The 25,700-nt window shown below is 37.7% G+C and overlaps 1 protein-coding gene across 1 annotated transcript in view; it reads right to left on the bottom strand.

Moving 5' to 3' along the window:
- Positions 1–1,736: 1,736 nt before the first annotated feature.
- The window catches only part of LOC138334421 (uncharacterized), a 36,197-nt gene continuing 12,233 nt past the window's right edge, over positions 1,737–25,700 (bottom strand). The window contains exons 11-15 of the mRNA XM_069283088.1: positions 23,405–23,581; positions 18,429–18,611; positions 16,183–16,362; positions 5,823–5,999; positions 1,737–5,393 (exon numbers count right to left, since the gene is read on the bottom strand). Coding sequence (XP_069139189.1) covers positions 4,930–5,393; positions 5,823–5,999; positions 16,183–16,362; positions 18,429–18,611; positions 23,405–23,581 — 1,181 coding nt within the window. The 3' untranslated portion in view covers positions 1,737–4,929. The remainder of the gene's footprint in view (positions 5,394–5,822; positions 6,000–16,182; positions 16,363–18,428; positions 18,612–23,404; positions 23,582–25,700) is intronic.

The raw sequence follows: 25,700 nt of genomic DNA, 5'->3' as shown, positions 1-25,700 counted from the left end.
GCCTCCAAACTCCGGACACGAAACTTGGAATTTAATTGACCATTCTATAGATATGGTCGCGAACTACAGATGTGATAACATTGTAATCACAGGTGATTTTAATGAAAATCAGCTAATATTAAACCCTAATCGTATTTTAGACATGATGTATAGATATAATTTAAATCAAATCGTTGACGAACCTACTCATTTTACAGAAAACTCATCCTCCCTCTTAGATCTACTTTTGACCAGTGATATAGGTATCATCAAAAAAGTTGTTGTTGGTGAATCATTTTTACCTGCTGATATTAGATATCACTGTCCCATATATACTTTCCTAGATATTGGTCGTATGACTTTTAATATAAATATCGAAAGACAAATTTGGTTATATAAGTTTGGGGAGAATAATATCAACAGTATTGATTGGGCTGGTCCGTTAGAAAATTTATCAGTTGATGAATTTGCAATTGTTTTTATACTGCTGTTCTAGATACAGCCAAAAATATATTCCTAATAAAACTGTTTTCATTAGACACAAAGAACCACCTTGGATGTTTAGTAGAATTAAGAAATTGATAAGGATTCGTAAGAGACTTCATAGAAAAGCGAAATCCACACAAAATCCACTTTGTTGGCAGCGATTTAGACAGGCCAGAAATAAATGTACTGATGCAATAAGGAAAGCTAAAAGTGATTATATTCTAAAGCTAACTGGTAAAATAACATGCATGTCTACGTCCACGCGTGACTGGTGGAAACTTATAAACACTTTCACACATTTTTCAACAAAGACCGCACATATTCCAACGCTTATACACAATAACATAAATTATGGGGATGATAAACAAAAAGCAAACATTTTCAACAATTGTTTTATAAATCAGTCAACATTAGACGACTCTAATGCCATTTTACCACTTAACGTAACATCTCCTGAACGTAAACTTGAAAATATTATTATTACAGAACAGGATGTTAAGGATGCATTAAGTTTGTTAGATATTTCTAAAGCTTCTGGACCTGATAATATAAGTCCACGTATCGTTAAGGAAGCAAAATCAGAGTCAATGATTTAAGCAATTACCAATTTGTTTTAATAAATCTATTAATTGTGGTATTTATCCTACAATTTGGAAATCAGCCAATGTTACGCCAGTTTTTTAAGGGTAATAAAAGAACTGTCTCAAACTATAGACCTATATCTTTGATAAGTGTTGTAGATAAATTAATGGAAAGGTGCATTTTTAAACAAATTTTAAATTTTTTAAGGGACACAGATTTTGTCACTAAAAATCAGTCAGGTTTACGACTGAAGATTCTGCAACTAACCAATTATTAGACATTACAGAAGAAATTGGGAAGGCTTTAGATTCGGGGAAGGAAATTATAGCTGTATTCTGTGATATAAGCAAAGCATTCGATCGAGTTTGGCATAGGGGTTTAATATTTAAATTGAAACAATCTGGTATCTCTGGGAAATTGTTATCTTTGTGTGAAAACTATTTATCCGATAGACATCAAAAAGTTGTAATTAACGGTACTTCTTCTGAGACACATATTATTAAGGCAAGTGTACCTCAAGGTTCAATTTTAGGTCCACTCTTCTGTCTTGTTTATATTAATGATATAGTGACAAATATCAATTGTAAAATTAAATTGTTTGCTGATGACACTTCCTTGTATATAACAGTTGACAATCTTACATTTGCTGTTGATACCATTAATTATGACCTTTTAAAGATACACGCATGGACAAACCAATGGTTAGTGCGTTTTAATCCAGAAAAAACAGAATCCTTATCAATAACTAGAAAAAAACAACACATAGACACTACGACCCCATAATTATGAATAATACTAATATATCAAATGTAAAATCCCACAAAGATTTAGGAGTTGTATTAAATGAAGATGGTACACGGAAAAATCACATAGATTATATTTTAAAAAAAGTTTCTCCAAGGATAGGTGTCTTAAGAAGTTTAAGATATACTCTAGATAGGAACTCTCTCCAAACTATCTACTTTTCATTTATAAGACCAATTCTAGAATACTCTGATTTTGTATGGGACAACCTACCAAATTATATAAGCCAAAATTTAGAAAATATACAATTGGAGGCAGCAAGAATAGTAACAGGTGCTACCAAATTATTAAGTATAAGTCTATTTTATAAAGATTTAGACTGGGAAACATTATCTAAAAGAAGAGAAAATCATAAAATTTTGCAGTTCCACAAAATGTATCATGGGAAAACTCCAGTTTATCTATCACGTATAATTCCAAATAAGGTATCAGAAGGTCATATGTATAATACTAGACATTCAGACACTTTACAGCTACTAAATTGCAAAACACAATTTTATAAAGATTCTTTTTTAAATTCTTCAATGAAGTTATGGAATTCATTACCAGTAGAAATTCGTGAAAATCCGTCTATTGGCATAATCAAACACTTTTTGCAAAAAAAGTATAAATAAACTCCCCTTATATTTTAACTCAGGAGTTAGGAATCTTCAAATTTCACACACTCGCTTAAGACTAAAATGTAGTAATCTAAAACAACATTTATATATAAGAAACTTAGAAGATAGTCCACTTTGTACCTGTGGTTTAGTCGAAACTAATCATCATTTTTTATTATCATGTTCTAACTATACTATAATCAGACAAAATGCACTACATCAATTAGATATAATTCTTACCGAAAACAATTTTACTTTGGGGAGATGATAGCTATTCAATACCAAAAAAAAACGAAGAAATATTTCTAGCGGTACATACCTATATCAAATTAAGCAAACGATTTTGTTGAAGTGTAATTTCATCAGTGTTGTAAATACTTGCTGTTTATTAATAGCACTACTTTATACCAAATTTTAATAGAACTATGAATCCATTTTCTTATATTGTAATCACCACATGTATGTTCATTGTATGTATTTATCTTGTATTCACCACATGTTTCTATGTACACGTATTTTTCTAATTTTAATATTTTTCTGCGATAAACTTTCTCTAAACATATCTTGTAAAGGTGGTTCCAGTGCCGAACATTCCTCTAGCTTGATATTTCAGGGAAAGGAATTTATATAAGCTCTAAGCTTGTTTTTCGATCCCGAAATGTGTTTATTTATTGTATTATATGCATCATTATATGAATAAAATACTGTTAAAACTAAGTAATCAGCGCACTTTAAAATAATAAATTCATGAATACCAACTTTAACATTGCTTGTTACAATGCTGGAAATACAAATACATAAATATCGATTAAAGGATAATCTCTGATACGTAGTCATCGCACTCCAAAGTAATAAATTCATAAATACAAACTACAATGCTAGTCCACTACTAACTCGGCAATATCGGTTAAAAGTTAAACTGTTTTTGTTCTGAGTTTAATATTGAGGGGTTTCTTTGTTTAGGTTTTTAATCAATTACGAGGTTTATCGAGAGCGAAAAAACAATATATGACAATTACAAGGCTGTTAGGATCACCTTAGCAAGTACCTGTTATTTTGTCCGTTGGCAAACAAAGACAATGGTTAGGCCTATATTTGATCAAAATTGCAACTTTAGAAATTTTAACATACATGTATAAGATGAAATTTAATACAATGTGCGTTCATTACATTAAGCTTATACAATCATAGAGTTATAAAATGAAAAATTGTCACAAATCAATATTTCCCTACCTAGAGGATGTGACAACAAAATCATAACCCGTGGGATAATTTCCGGGGCTTGCCGAGGGTTGGACATTCAGGAATTCCCTCGAGGGTTGTGATTTTTGTCACACCCTCATAGGTATGTTTGATTGTTTTTCTCCCGAATACAGAGAAAAAAACAGAGGTATTTTCACCGCGACATGAACATAGTTCATCGTCTGAACGTCAATATTGATGACGTCATCATGCATGAAGTCATGACGTCACGAAATTGTTTTCAGGTTCAAACGGTTAGCGCGCGCAATCTGTCATACCCTAGGGGTTGACCGAGAAATTTCCCACGACTAAACCCGGTGACAAATCAGTGAATGGTGGGAGAATATTTAATGAGCATGTTCATTCAGTTGAGTTGGTTAGTGAAGATGTCTAATCCAACTATGCATTGCAAGCGCCTGATTCCCTAGCCGGTAGGTATCCATTGTGATATCATTTTTTGGGAACGGAACAAACGTAACGTTGCTTTCTGTGAAACTCTTGCAAAAACATGACATAATTTAATCAACACCTACCTGCAATATCAGATAACTATATAAAATGTTATAGGAAAATACAAAATATGAACGACGACAAATTAACAGATGCATTAAATTACGTAGACAAAAAAAACAACATTGACTTGCAATATTGCGCTGTCTTTGTTCAGAAATATGTAGGTGAAACAAGTAATATAAACTATTGTAGGCTCCGCCAATATTATAAAACATTATAAAATTATTTTAATTTGCTTGTTTAAGGTTATTTCCAATTGGTTTAAAGTGTATGGTGTAAAGTGTATGCAAATCTATGTTGGTTCACTCCCGGTTTACAGCCTGATCTAGCAAAGTTTGCAATATGTATCTTTGAATGGATTCCCATACCAAACATGTATAAGTCCAATGTATATGTCATTCTTTCACATTCTGATTTTTTTCTGATTCTGATTATGATTCGTATACTTCTGTCAATTGAACGCACGTAATTCCAAATGACCCATAATTACAAAATGATTGTAAAACTTACACCGTCACTGACAGACATGTATACATAGACAAACTAGTATATCGATATTCTGATATATAAGCAGTTTGATTCAGATTACATATACGACTGTGTAAGATAATGGTAGATCTATATGTTACAGTTCTATTCCATTTGATAACAAATAACAAATCAAGCGTCAATAACAGTATCTTAACAGGAATATGGAGTACAGTAGTACTGCAAACTGCACAAATCAAACGCTAACAAATATATCTGCTGGACTATCACAGAGGTTTTCGTCGTCTGTCAGATTCTTTGGCTTTGGTGGGTTCTTTTTCTTATCTACGTTGCTTCCCATCTGTCCAGTTTTTCCGTTTCCGCTATTCCCACTTCCACTCCCACTTCCGCCCACTTTATTTCCGCTTGATGTCATGGAGTGACGCATCACATAGTCTACCGTGTCAACAACTATGGCGAAAACAAACGGAACTGACACAAGAATAATCCCAGTAAACCCAATAAATTTGGACATCCATCGATCGTCAGGAACGCTATATAATGTTCGTTTGTAGCGATTGGTTGATTTATGCGGGACCCGTAGCAGTATAATATCCTCCTCTGTGATTGGAGGATTGTTGTTCGGGGATCCTCCTATACCAAGGAATGGCATGTATGGTGGTGTTCCGTTGAATGGGTTTAAAAATACCTGGTAAACTTCTGTAGGTGGGAAATGTCATCAAAAATGTTAAAATGTTATGAAACTAAAAAAAAACTGATTCACCATATTTTCGTACTTTTTTTATATTGTTCCAAACGTATAATTTGAAAATTGTAAAATTTAACATTCATAGCTATTTTTACCACATCATTTTCGCGTGCATATTTAGCGTGTTCAGTATTATCAATATATTCAAGAATATGTAACTTCGCGTGCAAAGGTTCTTCTTGACATTCGATTATGCACATATTTAAGCAATTACTTGCGTTTAATTCGCGCCAAAGTTCTCCTTGCACGAAAATTAATACCTCGTGACAATTGTGTGGTTTAAAACTACTGTAGCACTTTCTCTTGCAATTTAGTAACAAAAATAAGGGAATGAGAACGAAATGTAAGTGTATATTGATAACATATTATAACGTACTTACCCCCACAGAATGGTTTTGTGCCGGACCACACTCCCCCGTCCCCACAAACCCTGGACGGGTTCCCATACTCTATAGCGAAGCCGACGTCACACCCAACAATCACCATGCCTTGATAGGCAGTATCCAGGTGATATATTGTACCATTAGCAACTTCACCAGGATCAGGACAAACGATATCTATAATAGAACACCATACGTGTGTCATCCTAACAAGATCATTCACTTTATAATTCGCTCAGACAGGTACTTAGACACGCTTAATCATAGTTAAAAGACTCAGAAAAAAAGAGTATTGCATGATAAAACACTATTATATCAATGTTGTATTCTTTATTTTTTCATACAAATATCCTAATGCAATTATTGTTTCGTTCAAATGCAATTATTACTTTTTACGTACGCACTAGTATATCGTTACAATACAATAATATTTCGATTGAACGAAATATTTTGAACGCTTTAATTTCATTTTCCTCATGTCACTTCCCAGCAATCGGTGTTTTGATGCAAATAATGAAGGGCCAAATAGTCTGCTTATACGTCTGTAACCTTGACAACACGACACTGCAGGTAGGGCGTCAGAATTGTACAAGATGTCCTATTGTAAGATCGTAAAAGACGGCTAAATTTATTATCTTAATTTTTCTCTTCTTAATTAACTTTCTTTTTCCTTACGTCTCCCTTGACACAGCCTCACTTTTGACCTTGAGTTGAGTGCTCGCTCCTGCGAGGTAGGTCTCTGAGTTCTGTCCCCCGGCTGAAACACACCAGAGTCTATAAAAGTGGAAATTTCTGTTCCTGCTTAGCGCTCAGCATAAAGCGAGTAGGACTGGTTCGCCCGTTGTCAGTACAATGTAACCTGGTGGAGTGTGTTGCTTGGTGTTTTTGGCGGCATGTCAGGTGGCCGCTATAGACAAGAATATTACTTACTTGGACAGACTGACAGCGTTCCGCTCCAGCTGTTGTCAGGTGGCCGTTATAGACAAGTATATTACTTACTTCGACAGACTGACGACGCTCCGCTCCATGTGATGTCAGGTGACCGTTATAGACAGGTATATTTAATGCCTTTGACAGACTGACGGCGCTCCGCTCCATGTGATGTCAGGTGGCCGCTATAGACAAGAATATTACTTAATTAATTGGACAGACTGACAGCGTTCCGCTCCAGATGGTGTCAGGTGGCCGTTATAGACAAGTATATTACTTACTTTGACAGACTGACGGCGCTCCGCTCCATTTGATGTCAGGTGGTCGTTAAAGACAGATATATTAATGCCTTTGACAGACTGACGGCGCTCTGCTCCGTGTGATGTCAGGTGGCCGCTATAGACAAGAATATTACTTACGTGGACAGACTGACGGCGCTCCGCTCCGTGTGATGTCAGGTGACCGTTATAGACAGGTTTATCACTTACTTTGACCGACTGGTAGTGTTCCGCTTCAGGTGTCGGATGACCGTTATAGAAGTGCTTGTTGTTATTTAATTTATAAGGCCGCTTAATGTCCTATTACAGCCAGGGCCATCTAAGGACGGCCCCCCATGTGTGCAATGTTTTGCGCGTGTGGATGTCTGTGTATATTCTTGCTATGTCTCCTACCTTGTAATAGTAGAACTCTTGAATATTTTATAGTGCTATCACACTGAAGCATTCCGGCAAAGACACAAAGCAAAGACACAAAGCAGCACAACCCATCTGGTCACATTATACTGACAACATTATACTGACAACGGACATTCGTCCGACACTCTATGATGAGCTCTTAAGTAGGGACAAGCATTACCACTGCTATAGACTATAGTATGTGTCGGCCAGGGAATAGAACCTAGAACTTCCTCACAGGAGAGAGCGCTCAACGAAAGGCCAAAAGTTAGGCGGTGTAAGTGGAGGCGTTTGGTAGACGAAAACAATTTAGACATAATTAGAAAGGACGAGATCAAAATTAAGTCGCCTTTTGCGATGTGACAGTAAAACATGTACCCAGCCTACGATGACTTTCGGCCGACATCAGCATTATTAGCTAGAGGCCTTTATAGCTACAACTTAGATTTTGTTAATTGAAGTTTGTTACCACTTTTTCTGAGAAAGTACTGGAGGGATCTGCCTCAAGTTTCATGTGCAGGTTTCCCCAGAACTCTAGTTGTGCATATTGCATTTTGGGACCGATCGGTGACCAAGATGGTTGACAGGCCGCCATCTTAGGTTTTGATAGTTGAAATTTGTTACCGCTATTTCTCAGAAAGTACTTAAGTGATCTGTCTCATATTATATATGAATTATTTAGTCAAAGTTTGAAAAGCAAAGAAAAGATCCCTCTTTACATTGTCAGACATATATCATTCTTTGGTGGGCGCCAAGATCCCTTTGTGATCTCTTGTAGTATTCGACTTAAAAATGCCTAATATATAGCCTTTATATTAGGCAAAGAAAAGCCTAATAATAAAGGCAGGTTTAGTGGACTACAAGACGCGAGGCAATAGCTTAGGTTCCTTCTCACAAACCCAAGCGTAGAGTTCGTCTTTATGATCATATTTGTGAAGTAGAATCCAAACTATAATGTTGCAATAGGGATGTTTGCTGTAGAATGTGGTTTATTCAATTTTTGTAATGTTAAGATTTAAAAAGCAGTCGCCCGCGAATAGCCGTAACTTGATATAATTAACAATATCCGGGACGGGTGGGGGTAGGGTACAGAAGATAAGTATTACCCCCAGTTCCCAAGACAGAAATAGGAACCCTTCGTACTACGATTTATGCCCTATAAAATGCATGTAATTGTGACGATTACCGGGTTCGTACCAGTCACAATTAACTGATGATCTACAGTGTCTATATTATGTACTGTTCCTATCAAATTACTCAGTGCAAATATATACAAATAATACACAGCTGACCTAGCTGTGATTCTATCTATCCCTAAATATTATGATTTACAATATCAATCCTACTGATTACTCAGTCTATCAGTATGGATTACTTTAGGTTTCCCCTTGTACCCACATGAGACTCTGTAAGTCACATCTGTCAATCTAGCAAGTATCCTGAATGGTCCTCGCCAACGACTTGCTAACTTGTGCGTGGTGCCAGCTGGAATATTTGGGAAAAAGACATACACAGAATCACCGGACTCAAACTTGGTCCAAGACAGCTTCTGGTCATGATAACGCTTCTGTCGGTGCATCGCACCTTTTGAGTGTTTCCTTAGTAACTCATGTGCAATTTCCATTTTCTCTTTCAAATGCCACGCCCACTGATTCTGGGGAATCGCTCTGATGTTCCTAGGCATTTCATACTGTATGTCTAATGGAGTACTCGTTTCCCTTCCTAGCATCATGGCGTTCGGAGAGCTTCCTGTCGTCTCATGCTCTATGGAGCGATAGGCCATCATCACATATGGCAGGTGTTCGTCCCAATCCGTTTGATGGGTATCCACAAACGCACTCAGCATGGTTACGAGGGTCTTGTTGAATCTTTCAACCATGCCATCTGATTTTGGATGGTAGGGAGTGGTATGCGTCTTGTTGATCTGTAGCAATTTACACATCTCCCGGAACAACGCGCTCTCAAACTGAGATTCTTGATCTGAGTGAATGGCATAAGGAACACCAAACCTAGCAATCACTTCTTCAACGAGAATCCTGACCACTGTCTGGGCTTCCATGTTCGGCATTGCAAAGCTTTCCGTCCACTTTGTGTAGTAGTCTGATACAACTAGTATATGCCGATTCCTCTGTTGTGTGAGAGGGAGTTCACACAGGATATCGATTGCAATTCTTTCCATGGGGAACCCTGACTCCACCATTTGCATAGGAGCTCGTTTAGTTTTACTTGGATTCTTTCTTTTACTGCACTGCGGACATCCTATTACGTATTGTTTTACGTCTGCCTGTAATCCTGGCCAATAAAAACTCTGTCGGATTTTTGCCAAAGTCTTCTTTATTCCCAGGTGTCCCGAACTCCGATTGACATGACTGTGAGTCAGCACGGTTCGTCTTTCCGATGCAGGTACAATTGCCTGTAGATTTGCCTCTGAATGGGGATTTTTCCGATACAACATGAAATTATGTACCACCAGGGATTCAAATTGTGCCCATTGTGTTTTCACTACTATGCTCCGGTCACCAATTTCTTTGTACGGAGGTTTTCCTCCTCCCTTCACCCATTCAACCACTACTGCAATATCAGCATCATCTTCCTGCTTCAGCTGAAGAGATGGCTTCATTTCAATTTTGTGATCTTTTGAATCCACCATTGCTACGGGATTGCAGGCCTCAATATTTGCAGTTGTCTCTGATTTGTTCTCCCACATGGGGTCAAACCCGCATTGTCGACATGGTATCCGACTCAATGCATCGGCATTGCGGTGTTGAGTTCCCGGCCTGTATTTGATGTCCATGTTGTAGGAACTCAGAACCTGTAGCCATCGGGCCATTTGCCCTTCTGGTGTCTTAAAATTGAGCAGCCAGCGCAGAGAACTGTGATCCGTTCTCACTGTAAACTTCCTACCGTAAAGGTAGTGTTTAAAATATTTCACGAAGTGTACGACTGCCAACAACTCTTTTCTTGTTACACAGTAACTTCGTTCCGCTTTGGTCAGTGTACGACCTGCATAAGCAACTAGTCTCTCCTTTCCATCAATGTTCTGTGAAAGAACTGCACCGATAGATTTGTCGCTTGCATCGGTGTCCAAGATGAAAGGCTGCTTAAAATCTGGATGAGCCAGTATGGGGGCATTAATCAAGTGATTCTTTAGGGTAGTGAATGCCTCCTGACAGGCTTCAGTCCACTCAAATGCCCTGCCCTTCTCAGTCAGTCTGTGTAGACAGCTCGCAATCTGTGAGAAGTTTCTGACAAATCTTCTGTAATATCCGCAAAAACCCAAAAATGATCTCACTTCCTTGGTATTCTTTGGAATGGGCCACTGCTCTACAATTTTCACTTTGTCATCATCAGTGGCTATACCTTTCTCAGATATCACGTGTCCAAGGTAGACTACCTCCTTTCCAAATAGTTGGTATTTCCGGCTCTTTAATTTCAGCCCTGCAACTGAGAGTCTCTCAAACACAGTTTCTAGATTTAGTAGCATATCATCAAAATCTTTTCCTACCACAATCACATCATCTAAATAGATGAGGCAGATCTGCCATTGAAGTCCGGCCAACACAGTCTCCATTAACCGTTCGAATGTAGCTAGGGCAGACGTCAATCCGAATGGCATCACCTGGAATTCATATAATCCAGTTCGAGTCGAGAAGGCAGTTTTAGGACGATCTTCGCTTTCCAGTTCAACTTGCCAGTATCCTGCATTGAGGTCGAATGTAGAAAACCACATACACCCTGACAGTTGATCTAGTGCCTCATCAATGCGTGGCAATGGATATGCATCATGCACGCTCACAGCATTGAGTTGCCTGTAATCAACGCAAAATATGAGACTTCCGTCCTTCTTGCGTACCAGAACAATACCTGAAGACCATGGGCTAGTAGACTTCTGGATTACTCCTCGATCGAGCAGATCCTTAGCTTGTCTATCTACTTCAGAACTCAAATGTGCTGATACTCTTCTGAGAGGTTGTTTGATGGGTCGAGCATCACCTGTTTCTATCTTGTGTTTTATGACTGTAGTCCGTCCAAGATCACTGTCGGATGCTGCAAACAGGTTACTATATTTCAATAGTAAAGCCTTGACCCTGTTGCTCTGTTCTGAAGTCAGATGTTCTTTTGATCTCTCTAATAGTTGATCCAAATCTTCTCTGAATTTTCCTGTTGGTGCATCACTAGAGGATTGCACTGTCTCCATCACAGTCGATACAGGACTAGCATGAGCAACATTGGTTCCTGGGTAAATGGTTTGTGGATCCTCCTGCAGATTCATGAGCCTCACTGGAACAGAAGTCTCGCCACTCACCAAGGATCGGGCTACCAGAGCTTTATCATTCTTCAGAAAGGAGTTGGTACCTTCTATAATAAGTGATTCATCCTTCATCTGTTTACCCACAGGAAAATTAACTTGTCCAGTAATGATCATTTCGCTCTATCTAGGAATGGTTATTTTCTCAGTAGCCACAACTCGAAAACATCCAAGTGTTCCCTCATACTTTGTGTCAACAGGCATATCGTCTAGAACAAGCGATCCACGCTTCAGATAAATCAGACCATTTCTTGATCTCAAGAAGTCAAGGCCAAGGATTCCTTCATTACTTATTTGTCCAACTACTGCCTCAAAGTAAACATCCCTGCAGCCTTCAGGTTTTATCATAAAGCCTCCCTGACCAAGGACTTTGAGTTCACTTCCATTAGCTGCCAAGACATCCTTTTAACTTCTCTCAGTTTTGGTCTCCGCTCTTGTGGAATTCTCTCATACACTTCTTGTGACAAGATTGTCACAGTAGCTCCGGTATCGACCAACAGCTTCACATTGGTATGTTGAACTTCTGCATTGATATACAGTCCAGCCTCCTGAGCTGCAGAGGATACTCCGATTCCGGCTGATTGTTTACTCCTGCGCCTTCTTGTTCTAGTCCTAACTGGATTAGCAGCTCCATTCGATCTCTTATCTGATTTCTTTTTGAGCTGAGGACAATCCCTACGAAAATGTCCTGTTTCGTGGCATTTAAAACAGCGTAGCTCAAAGTTCGAATCCTTCCCACCTTGTTTTTGCTGATTGGGCTTATACTGATTTTTCATTCCCGATTGTAACTGGCTGATATCTCCTTGCATCTTTTCTAACTTCTGTTGGATGCTACTCAACATGGATTCCATCCCAGACTTCTCAGTCTCTACTGAATGTTTGGCATCAGTACCCTCAGTACTTGTATTCCTCAAATAGGCATGACCATCATTTCCATGTTTCTCTGCTTTCTTAATAAGCCTCCAACTCAACCGCCAGATGAATCGCATCTGTAAGGTTCTCAGGTCTCGCTTGTTTAATGCGAATACGCATATCCGAATCAGCTAGTGACTCTAGAAACTGTTGCTTGGCCAAAGTTTCTCTCACTCCACCTTCAACAGTTGGATAGGTTAAATCAACTAACCTACGAATAGCTTGACCCAGCTCTGGAAGTGTTTCATTAGCCCTCTGCCTCCTTTCCAACAACTGTACTCGATAAAGTTCAGTTTGATTTGGTGGAGCAAATCTTTGCTCGAGAGCTCTCACTAATGAGAAATAGTGATCTTGCTTCCGGGTAGGTAAATCACCAAGTATACCCTGAGCTTGTCCTCTCAAGCTCACAGCAAGATATAGTCCCATCTCATACTCTGACCAGCGATTAATTCGAGCACATGTCTCAAAATGAGACAAATAATCCCTCCATGGTTTCGTGCCATCATATGTAGAGGCTTTTACTCAGTCATTCACTCAGGCTTTTACTGACACATGCTTTACATTGGGATTCCTACTCAATGATTGGTCCTCATAATTACTATCATCCATATCAGCACCAGACTTTGGATTCATTCTCCTCCGCTGAGGGGAATGATAGCTCGATATATCATCTTTCTCGCTAAATCGAGCTGTACCTCTATGATTTCTATCTCGATAAGTGATATTGTCTGCTCTATCATCATCAAATCGCGAGGAATGGGTGGTCTCCGAGAATCTCACCTTAGGAGTGCTCTCCCCTTTACTTCGGACTCGAAAATTTCCTTCGTGTGATGATTTCTTCAGTCTTTGCTGACTAGCAGACTCTCGCAGGCTCTGATTCTGAACATCTAGTTGGCGTAACTGTTCTTGCATTTTCTCTATCTCCCTATCAATCTGATGAGATGAAATATATTCAGGCGTGCTCATACTGCTTCTGCCATCTGCATACATAGATGTTATACCAGAATCTCTATAATGACTGCTCCCCTTCGACATCTGTAGTTTTGGTGTAGAGTGAAATCCCTGTCCACTATCCTCACCAAAATCCATCTCAGAATTTCTCAACTGAGTGCGATATGTCTCATCAAAAATCATATTCAAAACAATATAACAGTTAAATCTAAAATCAAATTTTATTTAAAACTGAGTAATCGAACAACACAAAAATATAGACAAGATCACCACCGCTTGCCAAAAAATTATGTGACGATTACCGGGTTCGTACCAGTCACAATTAACTGATGATCTATAGTGTCTTTATTATGTACTGTTCCTATCAAATTACTCAGTGCAAATATATACAAATAATACACAGCTGACCTAGCTGTGATTCTATCTATCCCTAGATATTATGATTTACAATATCAATCCTACTGATTACTCAGTGCCTCCGAGTGATCATGATAACTTAACTTCAAAATATACAAACAGCATAAATCATACAGATCAGAATAATTATTAAATGATTAGCAACAAATACTGAGTGATCTATAAGCCTATGCGAGTAGTCTCCCCTACCTCGGGTGATTCGATAATCCCTACTCGCACATATATAACAAGACTACGATAAAATCAATGTAATATTATTTATTAAGAACCTTTCCCTAAAGCCTGAAACAACCGAGCTACCGAGTACTCAAAATCACTGTGTACTCACAGTACTCACTGCTACTGAGCACTCACGTTTACCGAGTACTCTCAGAGCAATCACTCCAGCAATGATTTACACACAACCATTACATATTACCGAATACTCACAGAGTAATCACTAGTACTCTCAATGATTCACGTAAACGCAATCATTCAACGAGCAATCCCAAGGCTCAGTTTACAACTTACTCTCCAGAGTATTTAACGCAGAGGAGGAAAGCCTTATTCAGGCACGTCAATCTCCGATCTCAACTCTACCGTAAGTTATTATCAACTGATGTATATAGGCAAGCCTTGTTCAGGCACATCTATATTTACCTTGTACATACTAGAAGGTGTTCTCGCTTCAACAGCTCGTTCAACAATCAGAAAAACTCTCGCCGAAACCTCGGCTTTATATACTGCCGGGCAACGACATTAGCGCCCTCTATTTACAACAATCCTATGCCATAGAACGCTTAACTTACATATAGCTTAACATTACAAGCGTCTACTTGACGGCGAGACTAACAGACAAAATAGAGCGGACAGCGATTCCGGATAGCATGGTAATACAACCGTATTTCATCACATAATGAAATAATTATAAATATGAGTCAAAACATAACAGCTGGTGCAGAAATTAGAAGTCACATATGATTTTCATTAATTTTGTACTTTTCCATTCAAAACATTGAGTAGGAGATGGAAAGCATCAGATTGCCATGCACTGACCTAAACCTAATTCTTATGATTTTGCCAAATTCCCAGCATCGAACAAAGTACATGTATGTCAGTAATAGCTAGTACCTTCGGGGATTTTTTCTGTTTCTTATCTGCGATGTTTCTAAGGATTTCTATTAAGTTTGTTGACGAATCATCCTATTCGATGATTGCAACAGGAGATTTATTAGCACTAAAGAGATACCATACCAGAGATAGCTAGATAGTAATTAACACTCCGATGATTCTGTTCCAATTTATATCTACCTTTGGTTATTAATATCATACTTGTCAAAAGCAAGACGTTCCTTGATATCTATTTGTATGTACTTACTTCAATCCTATTGAGTAAGATGTGTTTGGAACCCAAAGAGGGTTCCTCATTCTTCATATACAGGCAGGTTCTATTATAATAACATTGTCAAGTTATCGTCTGGAAACTGATATTTTGTGAAACTAATATATTTTTAGTAGTAGTGACCTTTGTAGTTGACCTTTTAACCCCAAATTCAAGACCAAGCTATGTTATCTCCTAAGTTACCATTGTATATAGTTTGAACAAATTCCGTTGATGAGTTCTGAAGTTATTGTCCGGAAACTAAAATTTGTGTAACAATTTATTATTAGTAACAGTGAACTTTGTAGTTGACCTTTTTTGACGCCAAATCCTATGCCAAGCTGTATTCTGTCATATGCTACCATTGTGTGAAGTTTGATAAAAATCATTGGTGTTTTCGCAAGGTATCGTCTGGAAACTAATATTTTGTGAAACAATCTGTTTTCAGCAGCAGTGACCTTTATAATTGACCTTATGAACCCAAATTCAATCCCAATTTGTGTCACCTCCTACGCTACCATTGTATGAAGTTTTAACAAATTCTGTTGATTTGTTATAGAGTTATTATTCGGAAACCAATAAGTTTAAACAATCTATTTTTAGAGCTTTGTAGTTGACCTTTTGACCCCACATTCAACCCCAAGCTGTATTTCCCAAATGCTACTATTGTGTGAAGTTTGATTAGAATTCATCTATTCGTTCTCAAGTTATCATCTGGAAACCAAATCCGGACAGTCAGACGGTAACAAACACTATAGTCCCCTCTGGTTTCACCGGTAGGGAACTAACAAGTAGCATATTAGTTACCTTGACAAACTGGCGGTGTTCCGCTCCAGGAGGTGTCCGACTGACACGTACTTTGAAGGGCACCGGACACTAGCATCGTTCCGACTTGACACTGATATTGGATCACGTTTCCGTACTCAATGCCCTGTGCAGACGTTATATCTGCCTTAACTCCCACTGGGAAAGCAGGACACAGAACTTCTACAATAAAACGTATATTGGAAATGTTTATCTACAGAGGTAAACTTTGCATTCAATAGAAACAAAATGCTCATTTTTTATAACTTGCATTATCACTCAAAACTAAAAGCCCTTTATGCTTAATGTTTAAAGTCCACCTCGAGTAGGTTCTTCTGAAAATATACCCACTTGGGTGTCATGCAAAGGACTTTTTAATATTGGTAACGTTTAAGCTAAAATCCATTTCATTTGTTTTACATAATGTCACAAAAAATTCTCAAAAATGATGTCATTTAGGATAATATTTTTATATATACAATAAAATTGAAAAATGGTTGTCGAGGTTTGCTCGTAAATATTTAAACTGATATTTTCACTGACAACACTTAAGTGTACTTTTTCCCTTAGACTGTTGGGGCATGATTTGTTAAGTATGAAACAGACTATAAGAACTTCCTGTCATGACCAGACCTAATAGGTTATCCTATCCTGAACTTAATCTTTGAATTTGAATTTGACCATCGCGAAAATTTCATGTAACTGTTAAGTTAAGATTTTAAGTAATATGTATTTTTTTCCACTCAGAGTTGAGAATATTAATTTTTGTGTGCATTTTCTTTTATTCTTTTAATTTTCATAAAAATACCGATTCAGCAATATACCTACCTACCTACCTATCATAGAGACTACCCAATTATAACCAACCTACCTACCACTCAGACATAATACCGATTCAGCAATACATACCCTACCTACCTACCCACCTACCTACCTACATAATACCTACATACCTATCTACCTACATACATACCTACATACCTACCTACCTACCTACCTACCTGCTACCTGCATACATACATACATACATACATACACACTGTAAAGTAGTATGTATTAAGTTTAGTTGCTTCGTGTCAATTTCCAGTTAGGTTATTGACCATGAAATTCTTGTGAATATCTAGTCAATTTTAGATTAAGAATATTTGTCTGTTTAGACTGATAGCAATTGATATTTATATGCTTGTTATGTTGTTTAGTTATATAAATGATGGCATTGGTAAATGAAATACTGAAATCATTCATGTGATAAACGTGCGACACAACCATAGAAAAACAAATGACATCCTTGTCCCAGAAAGACTGATACCTTTAACATGAAACATTAATTTGGTACCACGGTATGTTAAACCATCAATTAATTCACTGGAGCACTTTTGGTTTAACGCCAAAGTACTAGACTCTAGTTAATGGTATGCATTGTGTTGTCTGGACAAAAATGTGTCAGGCGAAGAACGCAGAATCACTCGGTATGCCCTACTCTAAGTTTAATGTTATTCTTTATGCGGATCAAAAAGAAAATTATGGTTCGAATATTTTTATGACCTTTTCATGTCATTTTAAAAAATTCTCAAACTAGGAAATTAAAATGCATATAGATTAATATTTTTTTCTGTACGAATAATTTCGCCACGGTAGCTGACTGTACTTTAGTTTACAAAATTAATGAGCTAAAATAATCATTTATGTAGACGATGCCACTTTCCCCATTATATAGCCCATAGGGAAATGTAATCTAATTAGTAGCACGTTAATTAGGTAAGCTATACCAAATATCATAGTGTAAAGAGGCCAAAAACCTTTTAAAATATTATTTTTTCTTTTTTAAAGTGAATAGTCGGGCAAAGAAAACCAGTCTAAATGCGTTCATTGGCCTTCCAAACGTTCTCACATATTAATGCGACGGCCAAGTTCTGCTTACGTTTCCCAGTTCTGACCATTGAAATAAAGAAAAGGTGAAAACATTGAAAGCGAGGCTGCGTGGAAATGTAACCACGGGCATAGTCAGCCGGGAGGACGTTTTAGGATTCCTATACTTTAAATTAATTTCTGCGTGCGCAGACAGATTTTGACGAGAAAGTTTATTTTTTCTATTCCATAAGAAATTATTCTGGATACATTCACACCATTTTACCGACTTTAGCTATTCTTGCCCGACTGTTCACTTTAATAACTACAATACTGATGCAAGAATGAATGGAGATGTAACTATCCATAAATAGTAAATATGTCGTTTTTGTTGGACCTACTTTCACAGACGCTTGTCGGTGACCAAGTCTTATCCGCCTGGCACGTAGTTTTGAATGATGTCTTGTTGGCAATATGGTAACCAGCGTCACAGGTATAAGTTGCTTCATCCTCGAACAGAATGCCGTTGTAGGATAGATCACTGTTGGTGCCGCTGGCGCTTGCAGGTGCGGGACATTGTACTCCTATAAAATAATACAACATTAGAATTGAATGATCACAATATGTAGTGTCATAGGGTCAAATGTACTACGTTCATTTGTCTGTGTCGTGTAATTGTTGCGTTACCGTTTACAGGGAGTGTGTCCTGTTTACCTGTGTGCCATTTATAGTTAGTCCATGTGTGTCCAGGTTTCCTGTCAGTCATAGCTTGTTTAGCCTGTTTGTCCGGTTTGTGTACGGGTATGTTTGTGCGTGCATGCAGGAGTATACATGTAGGGGTGTGTGTGTGAGCGGGTATATAAGTAGTGTGCAAGGGGGAGAGCGACGTTAGACATTTCATTTGCGGAGCTGAACTAGCCTTTCGAGGTTACTCCGAGACACAGGGACTCCTTACTCCACGACACTTCCGACTAATTGTTACCAACTAGTCAAAGGGGTTTCGTTCCCGCTTCAAAAAAAACATATGTAGACGACGCGCTCCTGTGAGAGTAATAAAGAACCAACAGAAGTAAACCACGTCTTTGTTTATTTCTATCACAAATGGTGCCCATGTAGGGACAGGAGCTGTAGTGGTACTGCGCTGAGAAGTTCGTCTTCATATTTTGAGAATAGGAGATTTCAGAAAAGATGGCGATGACGTCACACAAAGGTACATCCGGGCGCTCAAAGGTACAACTCCGTATATCTGCACATAAACATAGAGGGAAATCAGCCGCTTGCGATGTTTGTTTACATTTTATTGTAATAAATAGTACGACAATCCGAGAACTATTGCGTTATTTTAATTATAAAAAGGGTAAATAAAAATATTTAACAATAATATTTAGATATAAACATCTGGTATTTCTATATTTTACTCCGTTTATACTCCATTTTCTACCGCCACGAGAAAAAAACACGGTCGCCATTAGACCTACGTATAAACATTGACAGAAGTTACAAAATTGACAGAAAATACAAATTAAATTCCAAGTTTCCCCAAATATTATACTGATATTTTAATAAGCAATTACTGTTTTCTAAGTCTTACTTGGTAAAACACCTTACGATGTGTGATTATGACCAAATTAAAATTTGCCTTCGTAGATACCCCAAGCGCACTGCAGCCATTACGTACATGTACAGTACTGCCGAGATCCCGAATTTCGTCATTTTTCATAGTCACAAAATTATGTATTCTGGTTAACTTTTTCGTTAGAAATTTTGGAATTTAGTTTATAACATTCAAATGAGTCATTTTATAGTTACTTTTTATCATATTTTAAAACAAAACTTCGAGTATTTTAGAATTCTCAAAGCCGTGCGCAATGTGTCCTGGTCGGCATTTATAGTAATTACGATCTACATTGTAGCTATATTCAAAAATCTAAATGTAGTCTATCTAACATGTATTCAAATTATTTAAAAGTAATATCACCTCAATTTGGGACTTCATATAACGGCACATGGAATAAAAGTGATTAAAAAAATAAAAAAAATAAACTCATGAAATTGAACGATTTCACTATTTTATTTTTCGAGATATCGGCAGCCATACTGTACGTCTACGGACACATACATGTATATCTTCATTTATGTGTAACGGTGGTTTATACCATTCATTTGAAATAATATATACATGGGAAATAACGAAATATATATATTTTACAAGTACTTATTGAGATATGTGTTGGTAATTACGTATAAATATTATTAATTTCCCAACTATCGGCTGTTGCCCGAGGTGATCTACCAGCGAAGCCATGCACGAGCGCCGTGGTCTGGCCAGGTGGTTCACATTTCGTTATATTTATATTAAATAGTGTTATGAACAGATTGTTCGTGTATAACAGAAATATGATACATTGAAATCAATTATCTATTCATAACTTTTTCACAACATGGATTTCAACGTGTGAACAAAAAGCGGGTACGTGTGACGGCCCGGCACCGCTTCGCAAGCTGGCTTCAACACTAAATCTAAACAAATATATTTAGCAATAAACAATTGTAAATATAAATGTCTGTAACCTCTGAAACAATAAGAAACTATTTTGAAATCAGAATTTGCAAGTATGAAAGTGTATACTTTTGTCAACGTATCGATTGTTCACAGGGATGTACGTATCTGTTATTGTTTTTATTAGTCGCCATACCGTGTTTGTACCTTTGAGGACCCGGATGTAAACTTTCTGTGACGTCACGCCATCTTTTCTGAAATCTCCTATTTGGAAACCCCGAGCGGACGACGTGAACATGGATATCGTGAGCCAACGCCCTATTTCCATTTTCATCGTCATGGTTGGAGCCACATGTTTTTCGTAGGCCTACGAGTTTCAACCCCGCGGGAATTGTGTGGAAGTCAAAATCACTAGTGTGTCAACATAATATTATCTTGGTGAGCTCATTATAATGTGCACATCGCGGTACCGTATAGGTTACAGAGCGTGTCAACAGAGTGCGTTGTCAACAGCCTGCGTCAACAAGTGCCCGATTTAAGCGCGCGGAGGACCACGACACCGAGCTAGAGGTCAAGGCCACGTACGGATTTACGAACATTCAGTGACTCCTGTAAATAACTAAATGTTATAAAAATATATCAGGTATTTTGAACTATTTTGTAGTACTAGTATTTACCATTTATTTCGCAGCTATTGTATTACGTTGTTGACATAATTTGTACTCTGCATTTACTGATTGACTCACTCTGACGACTCAGACAAGACTGTTTGACTGTTATAAGTACGAACTGCTTTAGGTTGAGTAAGAGAGTTAGGTTGAGTTGTATATATTTTGTGCGGAGTGTTTGCGAGATATTTATTCTATGTTTTATGTTAATATTTCAATGTTGTGTTTCTATGTTCTGTGTTCAATATTTCTATGTGTTGACCCGGGTACAGGAACTTCGTTAGTTTTTTTGAGCTTCTTACCTGTAGTCGTACAGTCGACGGTTCTTCCTTTAAGCATGGCGCAGGGAGGCCAGGACATGAAACTCCAGTCTACCGAAACCGGTACCAGACCAAAAGAATCGGTAAGTGTCCATGAACTAATAAGTAGTTTAGATGCTAGGCATTACAAGATTTTAACTACTGAGGAGTAAGAGCAGCTGCTTGCTTTAGGAGGAGCAGGTAAGACCAGTACACCCATGAGAAAAGGTCGGGGTCGGGCACGAATCAGTTCTAGCGTATTTGATGATGTAACGGTAGGTAAAGAAAATAACTCACAAAGTTATAATGATGGAGTTGTTCCAAGGAGGGCTAGTAGAGGTCGTAATGTTTCAAGTTCTAGTAGAAGTATATTTACTGGTAATACCAGTGAAAGTATATCCAATTCCAGAATTTCACAAAATTCAGAAAATAACTCACAAAGTTCTAATGATGGAGTTGTTACCGGTACGACCGGGGCAGAGAGGTCGGAGGAAACTCGGACTAATTCCCATAGCGGGAACACTACTACAGTAGATATTGATTATATTAATTACACACCATCTCCGAGACGCTCCAATCGAGTGCGCCGAGCTCCTAGTAGGTATGGGGAATGGCAAATGCAACAGATTGTCGAGGGAGATTGGGTCCTTTGCTAAGGAAAAAATGATGCGTTTCATTTTCAGAAATTTGCAGAAACTTGTTCATAATGTTGACCATTGTTTGTACATACTTGAAAATGCGATAATACAGGTTTATAAATAAAAAGATGTATAAATAAACTTTATTTTTAGTTCCAGGAGTGTTTAATGATAGCTGTAATGCTGTAAGATAGATTGTAATATTAATTGTGTCGGGACGTCTTATTTCAAAACGGGGAGTATGTCATAGGGTCAAATGTACTACGTTCATTTGTCTGTGTAGTGTATTTGTTGCGTTACCGTTTACAGGGAGTGTGTCCTGTTTACCTGTGTGCCTATTTATAGTTAGTCCATGTGTGTCCAGGTTTCCTGTCAGTCATAGCTTGTTTAGCCTGTTTGTCCGGTTTGAGTACGGGTATGTTTGTGCGTGCATGCAGGAGTATACATGTAGGGGTGTGTGTGTGAGCGGGTATATAAGTAGTGTGCAAGGGGGAGCGCGACGTTAGACATTTCATTTGCGGAGCTGAACTAGCCTTTCGAGGTTACTCCGAGACACAGGGACTCCTTACTCCACGACACTTCCGACTAATTGTTACCAACTAGTCAAAGGTAATTATAGAATGTAATTACAATATATTTGTGGATGTAAATAGTATGTGTATATGTTCAGAAACTTATAGAAGCTTACGTATTATGTTTGCAGGGGTTTCGTTCCCGCTTCAAATAACCATATGTAGACGACGCGCTCCTGTGAGAGTAATGAAGAACCAATAGAAGTAAACCACGTCTTTGTTTATTTCTATCACAGTAGTTATTCACACAAAGCATACTGGAAACTGCCGTGCCGTACACAGGCGAATTGATTCACGGCTGAGCAGCATTCAACATATTATTATAATCTCTACGGGGCTCAGAATTATATTTATCAAGCTAAATGGAATATCATAAAACAATAAAAGGAGTGTAAAAAACACTCGCATTACAGTTTTCATGCGGCTCAAGTATTGTGAAGCTATTATTCAATGTCTTAAAGGATCAGTCTACTTTTCTCTCATGGCTGAGAGAATGTTGCAAAAATAACCAAACAATCTATTGCTACAGTTGCATACAATAAAGACTTAACCAAGTAAATATTAATGGCAACAATTTAGAATCTTAAAAACAAAACAATACTACAGAATAGTTCGAGACTGTAAAACAGCAAACATAATCTCGCCGATGTTTTCAATATAGCGATATCACATACCAGGTAAGACTCTATGACAGACTTACGTGTACAAACTGGTTGGACCCCACTCCATGTTGCGTCCGTCTGACAGAGCCTGTTCAGGTCTCCACTGTCGTACTCATATCCGATAACACACTGGAATGTGGCGGTCACTCCGACAATCAAACCTGTGTTAGTTCGCTCTACGGTTGTAGGGGTTTCCATAGGATCCATACAACTTACTGAAATCACAATCAAATAACAGACAGTACTAATTTGTATTATTTGAGTTTTAAAAAAGCTGTTCCATCCAATAATATAAATGCCTTTCATCTTTGAGAAAGCATTTTTTCATGGCTCCTTAATTTTTAATCTAGTGCGTATTTTGATTTCCCAGATCCAGCAATTATTTTTTAATCTTTCTTACGGGGGTAACAACATTTAGTCCATACTTCTCAATCCTTAGTTAATCTGCTTCGCCTCGTGGTAATCAAACTTACGATAGTGATGGTGTTTTCCATAGCAATTGTCTATCCCTATTAACAGGAAATGAAAGAAAATGACTTTCTTTCTGACTCTCCGATTTTTGTTTTAAAAAAATTGGAAAACTCTTCCTTTTGACTAAAGTTCGTTTTTACATACAAGTGGGAAAATGGTTTACTGACTTCACAATCTTAATTATGAGAAGGAATGAGTTCCCCCTGATTTTCAAATTATTTACCATAGAAAAATCATTCTTTCTGATTTAAAGGGAGATGTTTTCAACCAATAATCGTACTTACGGATAAGGTTTTTTTTTGTAATAACGCTACTTACAACCTTACTCAATTTCTCGATTAGTAAGTTTACTTACGAGCACAAACATGTGCTAATCCACTCCATAGCTGATAAGTAAATTTACTTACGAGCACATACAGGTGTTGATCCACTTTATAGCTGCTTAATAAGATTACTTACGAACACATGCAAGTGCTGATCCACGCCAATTGCTGATTAGTAAGTGTACTTACAAGCACATACAGGTGGTGCTCCAATCTATAGCTGATTATTAAGTTTATTACAAGCACATACAGGTGGTCCTCCAATCCATCGCTGCTTACTAAATTTACTAACAAGCACATACAGGTGCTGATCCATTGCTTTGCTGATTAGTAAATTTACTTACAAGCACATACAAGTGCTGATCCACTTCATTGCTGATTACTAAATTTATTTACACGCAAATACATATGCTGATCCACTTCATTGCTGATTACTAAGTTTACTTACGAGCACATAGAGGTGCTTATCCACTTCCTAGCTGTTAACTCAATTTACTCACAAGCACATACAGGTGCTAATCCACTGCATTACTGATTACTAAATTTACTTACAAGCACATACAGGTGGTGCTCCACTTCATTGCTGGTAAGTAAGTTTACTTACGAACATATACAGGTACTCATCCACTCCATTGCTGATTACTAAGTTTACTTACAAGCAAATACAAGTGCTGATCCACTTTTTTGCTGATAAGTAAGTTTACTTACAAGCACATACAGGTGCTGATCCACTTCCTAGATGATTACTAAATTTACTTACAAGCACATACAGGTGCTGCTCCACTTCATTGCTGATTAGTAAGTTTACTTACAAGCACATACCAGTGCTGATCCACGTCATTGCTGATTACCACTACGAACAATACAAGTGCTGATTACTCCATGGCTGATTATAATCTACTTACGAAGCACGTATACAAGTGCTGATTTCCACTCCATGGCTGATTACTAAATTTTACTAACAAGCACGTACAGATGCTGATGCACTCCATTGCTGATTAGGAAGTTTCCTTACGAGCACATACAGGTGCAGATCCATTCCTTAGCTGATTACTTAATTTACTAACAAGCACATACAAGTGCTGATCCACTTCATTGCTGATTAGTAAATTTACTAACAAGCACATACAAGTGCTGATCCACTTCATTGCTGATTAGTAAGTTTACCTACGAGCGTATACAGGTACTGATCCACTCCATTGCTGATTAGTAAGTTTACTTACAAGCACATACAAGTGCTGATAAACTTCCTAGCTGATTACTAAATTTATTTACAAGCACATACATATGCTGATCCACTTCATTGCTGATTAATAAGTTTACTTACGAGCACATTTAGGTGCTTATTCACTTCATAGCTAATTGCTAAATTTACTTACTAGCACATACAGTTGCTGATCCAATATATAGCTGATTACTAAATTTATTACAAGCACATACAGGTGCTGATCCACTCCTTTGCTGATTAGTAAGTTTACTTACAAGCACATACAAGTGCTGATCCACTTCCTATCTGATTACTACATTTACTTACAAGCAC

Source organism: Argopecten irradians, chromosome 11 (genome assembly GCF_041381155.1).
Source record: "Argopecten irradians isolate NY chromosome 11, Ai_NY, whole genome shotgun sequence".
Classification (NCBI taxonomy): domain Eukaryota; kingdom Metazoa; phylum Mollusca; class Bivalvia; order Pectinida; family Pectinidae; genus Argopecten; species Argopecten irradians.
Note: the sequence above shows the minus strand (reverse complement) of the source record. Positions and strands in the feature narration are given on the sequence as shown.